Genomic DNA, 4085 nt, shown 5'->3' with positions numbered 1-4085 from the left:
GAGGAGAATGTGGTGATGTCGGCGTCGCGTTGGTACCAGTGAGGAGGTGGCGACGAGGTGTAGAGAGAAGGAGGTGGAAATTATGAGGAATTAATAAATTATAAAGAAGAAGAAAGGTTTGGGGTTTTTAGTTATATTTTATTTGTAATTATTTTTTGAATATTTTAAGTTTTTAATTTGATAAGAATATTTTGGTAAGGAATGTTAGAATTTATATACTTTTAAGTTTGATTACAATCTTATATTACTAACAGTTATGGTTATTTCTTAAATATTTACTGCGAGCTTTGGGAACAAAAAATGTTTTATACTCTAACATACTTCAAAACTATTGGTCATGACACACCATTAATAATCAGATATACATTCCAAATGAGAAATGTACCATCTACTGATCTACATTGTAGAAATATACAATAGCAAAATACTTTCCTTATCTTGGATCTTCCTTTTTGTTGTTTACCCAAAGCAAATTTAATAATTCCCTATGCCTCTGTGAGAGAAGAATTCTTACTTCCATTGGTATTTGGAAGCTACAACACTCTAAAACAAACAAAAACTTCTTCTGCTTCTGCTTCTCAGCTTTCTTCAAGAATCACACCCTTTCCTTTTAACTCTAATTCCTCCAATTCAAACTCTTCAATTTAAAGCCCATTTCCACACCCCCAAAACTCCGCTTTTCCGAGACACCATTCTTGAAATTTGCCAACTTTTCTTCTGTTGTTTCTCCCTTTTCCTCTTCTTCTCTCTTCAAATATGTATGCATTTGTCCCGCAGCTTTTGTTCGAGCTCAAAATGTGCTCTTTGTTTTAAACACTAGCTTCAAAAGAAATAAAAATTCATTCTTGAAATGGAGAAGCTCCAAGTTTACGCTTTGCATTTCATGGTGGGAAGCTTATTTCTTCTCTCAAAATTTCAAGAAACCGTTGCTGAAACAGTTCTCGAGAGCGACAAGCAAGCATTGTTGGATTTGGCCGACAAGATTCATCTCCCCCGCCGCCGTTTGAACTGGGATGAGCAGAGCTCAGTCTGCAAGAATTGGACAGGAATCGCATGCAACGGAGACGGAAGCAGAGTGACGTCAGTGCGGCTACCGGGAATCGGGTTTCACGGCCCGATTCCGGCGAACACGCTCAGCCGGCTCTCAGCGTTGCAGATCTTGAGCCTAAGATCAAATGGGATTAATGGGAGTTTCCCTCTCGATTTGGGTAATCTGAAAAACTTAACTTTTCTTTATCTCCAGCACAACAATTTTGGGGGCCCTTTGCCTTTGGATTTCTCTCTTTGGAGGAACTTAACCATCGTGAATTTGTCTGATAATGGCTTCAATGGTAGCATCCCTCGCTCTATATCTGGTCTGAGCCATCTTGTGGCTTTGAATCTTGCTAACAATTCGTTAACTGGTGAGGTTCCTGATTTGGAGTTGCCAAATTTACAGCTGCTCAATTTGTCATACAATGATCTGGTTGGTAGTGTGCCTGGGCCAATGCAGAGGTTTCCAAAGTCTGTGTTTGTGGGCAATAGTGAGTCTCTGTTAGATTACAACGTTAGCATTGTTTTAGCTCCTCGTGAGCATAATTCGAGGGGCAAGAATGTGGGGAGGCTAAGTGAGAAGGCATTGCTTGGGATTGTCATAGCTGGTTCTATTTTGGGGATCCTTGGCTTTGGTTTTATGTTGCTTGTTTGCATTCTTAGGAGGAAAACCGTGGAGGGTTTCCCCGGGGAATTGGAGAAGGGGAACATGTCACCGGAGAAGGCAATCTCGCGTGGCCAAGATGCTAGCAATAAGTTGGTTTTCTTTGAGGGGTGTAACTATGCATTTGATTTGGAGGATTTGCTGAGGGCTTCTGCTGAGGTGTTGGGGAAGGGCACGTTTGGGACGGCCTATAAGGCCATTCTTGAGGATGCTACAATGGTGGTGGTGAAGAGGTTGAAGGATGTCAGCGTGGGCAAGAGGGAGTTCGAGCAGCAAATGAGCATAATTGGAGGCATCAAACATGAAAATGTAGTTGAGCTGAGGGCTTACTACTACTCCAAGGATGAGAAGCTTATGGTTTATGATTACTTCGGTCAAGGCAGCGTAGCTTCAATGCTACATGGTAAGAAGTTGCTATAAATATTATATGACTCGTTTTTCATACGTGTTTTAAACTCAGGAGTTGCATTGAGATTAATTCTTTTTATGAAGATAAAGAAATAAAAGAAAATTTGAAATGTTGTGTAAGCTAATTCTTTCATTGAGCCATCTTGTTAAATTCAGCCTTTTAGATTTTATTTTCAGCTTGGACACTTCTATCAACAACAAGAAAAAGGGATATTTACAAAAGGATGGGCTATGAATGATCCAAGCATGTTCAAACATCCTTGGTGGGGCATAAATAGTTTTCTATATACTTTTTAAAAATAAGGCTAGATGTCTCTATCCAGATGATGTGTTTAAGATAAGAGAATATTTGGTATTAGATGGTCCAGTTCTTGCCTTTGAGCTGACTTGTGACACAATAATATGATCATTTATGTTCATCTATCCTTCTTTTGATTTAACTTGCTTATTAAAGGCTTTTAAATTATTCATTTCGTTTCCTTAATCATGGATGAAGCTGTAGATAGTGACATCAGTATAAGTCATGGTCATGAGGCAGATGCCAAAGCCACAAATCTTTTTTAAATTTACTAAATGAATCTATAAGCATGTAACGAGAGAGAGAGCAACCAAACTTTTTACCCTCATTCTATATCCACAGATGTAATAGAAAGATTAAAGGATTTTCAATATTAAACTTTTAGAGTATTATTATTTATTTGCTTAATCAGGTGGCAGCCATTGTTAATACAAATGCAATATGAAAAGGAAAAAATACAGAGAGTGCCATTTCTTTATCTGTACTAGCCAAGATCCATTTCTAATGATATGATCACATTTGTTTAAAACTTATTAATTTACTATGAACTTCGTCGAATCTTGCAGGAAAGCAAGGAGATAGTAAGACTCATCTAGACTGGGAAGCCCGGATAAAGATAGCCATTGGTGCTGCAAAGGGCATAGCTCGTATCCACGCAGAAAACAGTGGGAAACTAGTTCATGGAAACCTCAAATCGTCGAACATATTTCTAAACCGTAAGCAGTTTGGTTGCGTATCTGATCTCGGCCTATCAACAATAATGAGTGCACTGTCTCCACCAATAGCCCGTGCTGCTGGTTACCGTGCTCCAGAGGTGACAGATACACGTAAGGCAATGCAGCCTTGTGATGTCTACAGCTTCGGAGTGATCCTACTCGAACTCCTCACTGGTAAGTCCACGGTCCACACCAACAACGGGGATGAGATCGTCCACTTGGTCCGTTGGGTCCATTCCGTGGTTAGAGAGGAATGGACAGCAGAAGTCTTTGATGTGGAACTGCTGAGGTATCCGGATATAGACGAGGAGCTGGTGGAGATGCTGCAGATAGCAATGGCTTGCGTCGCGAGAGCTGCGGAGCAGAGACCTAAGATGCCGGAGGTCGTGAAGATGCTCGAGAACGTTCGACCAGAGCCCAGAAATCGGGCACCGGAACCTTCTTCAGCTGGTGCTTAAGAGGTTTCATGCATGATATGGTGTTTGGTTCACTGCCTTGGTGGCCAAAGTTGAGAGAGTTTTCTAAGTTTATCTCAGTTTAAAGGTTATAGTTAGGGTTGGTTATATTATGTAACTTATGTTGTATGTTATGCCTTTCTTCATTTTTTTCTTTTTTTGGTTTATTTTGTATGTATGTGAAACAGACAGATTATTATTGCCTCTATAAATCATCAATAGCATAGCTCCCTCAAATTTTTCTTGTCATCTCAACTCTTTTTTTCTTTTTTCTCCCTATTTACCTAATTCATTATTTCTCTTTCTGTCACTTTGACTAGATCCTATATTCCTATTGCAAATTAATGAAAAAGTATTTCAAAGAGCTTGTATTGAAAATTCAAATCAATTCCATTTGTAGTTTTTAAAGAGTTAATGATTAAATTCATTCCAAAAATTGTATACGAGTATATACCAAAAATTATTGATAAAATTAATTCTCAAAAAAAAAAATTATTGATAAAATTGATACA

At 38.7% G+C, this 4085-nt stretch overlaps 1 protein-coding gene across 1 annotated transcript; it reads left to right on the top strand.

Moving 5' to 3' along the window:
- The first annotated feature begins 324 nt into the window (after positions 1 to 324).
- On the top strand, positions 325 to 3810 carry LOC131017960 (probable inactive receptor kinase At4g23740). Its single transcript, XM_057946716.1, has 2 exons — positions 325 to 2099; positions 2969 to 3810. The coding sequence occupies exons 1-2, from the start codon at positions 851 to 853 to the stop codon at positions 3574 to 3576; spliced, it is 1857 nt and encodes a 618-aa protein (XP_057802699.1). The 5' UTR covers positions 325 to 850; the 3' UTR covers positions 3577 to 3810.
- Positions 3811 to 4085: the final 275 nt, after the last annotated feature.

Source organism: Salvia miltiorrhiza, chromosome 3, assembly GCF_028751815.1.
Source record: "Salvia miltiorrhiza cultivar Shanhuang (shh) chromosome 3, IMPLAD_Smil_shh, whole genome shotgun sequence".
Taxonomy (NCBI): domain Eukaryota; kingdom Viridiplantae; phylum Streptophyta; class Magnoliopsida; order Lamiales; family Lamiaceae; genus Salvia; species Salvia miltiorrhiza.
Note: the sequence above shows the minus strand (reverse complement) of the source record. Positions and strands in the feature narration are given on the sequence as shown.

Coding starts and splice junctions, on each gene's coding strand:
- LOC131017960 (XM_057946716.1), top strand. CDS start 851: ATGGAGAAGCTCCAAGTTTACGCTTTGCATTTCATGGTGGGAAGCTTA. Junction 2,100..2,968: donor CGTAGCTTCAATGCTACATG/GTAAGAAGTTGC, acceptor CGAATCTTGCAG/GAAAGCAAGGAGATAGTAAG.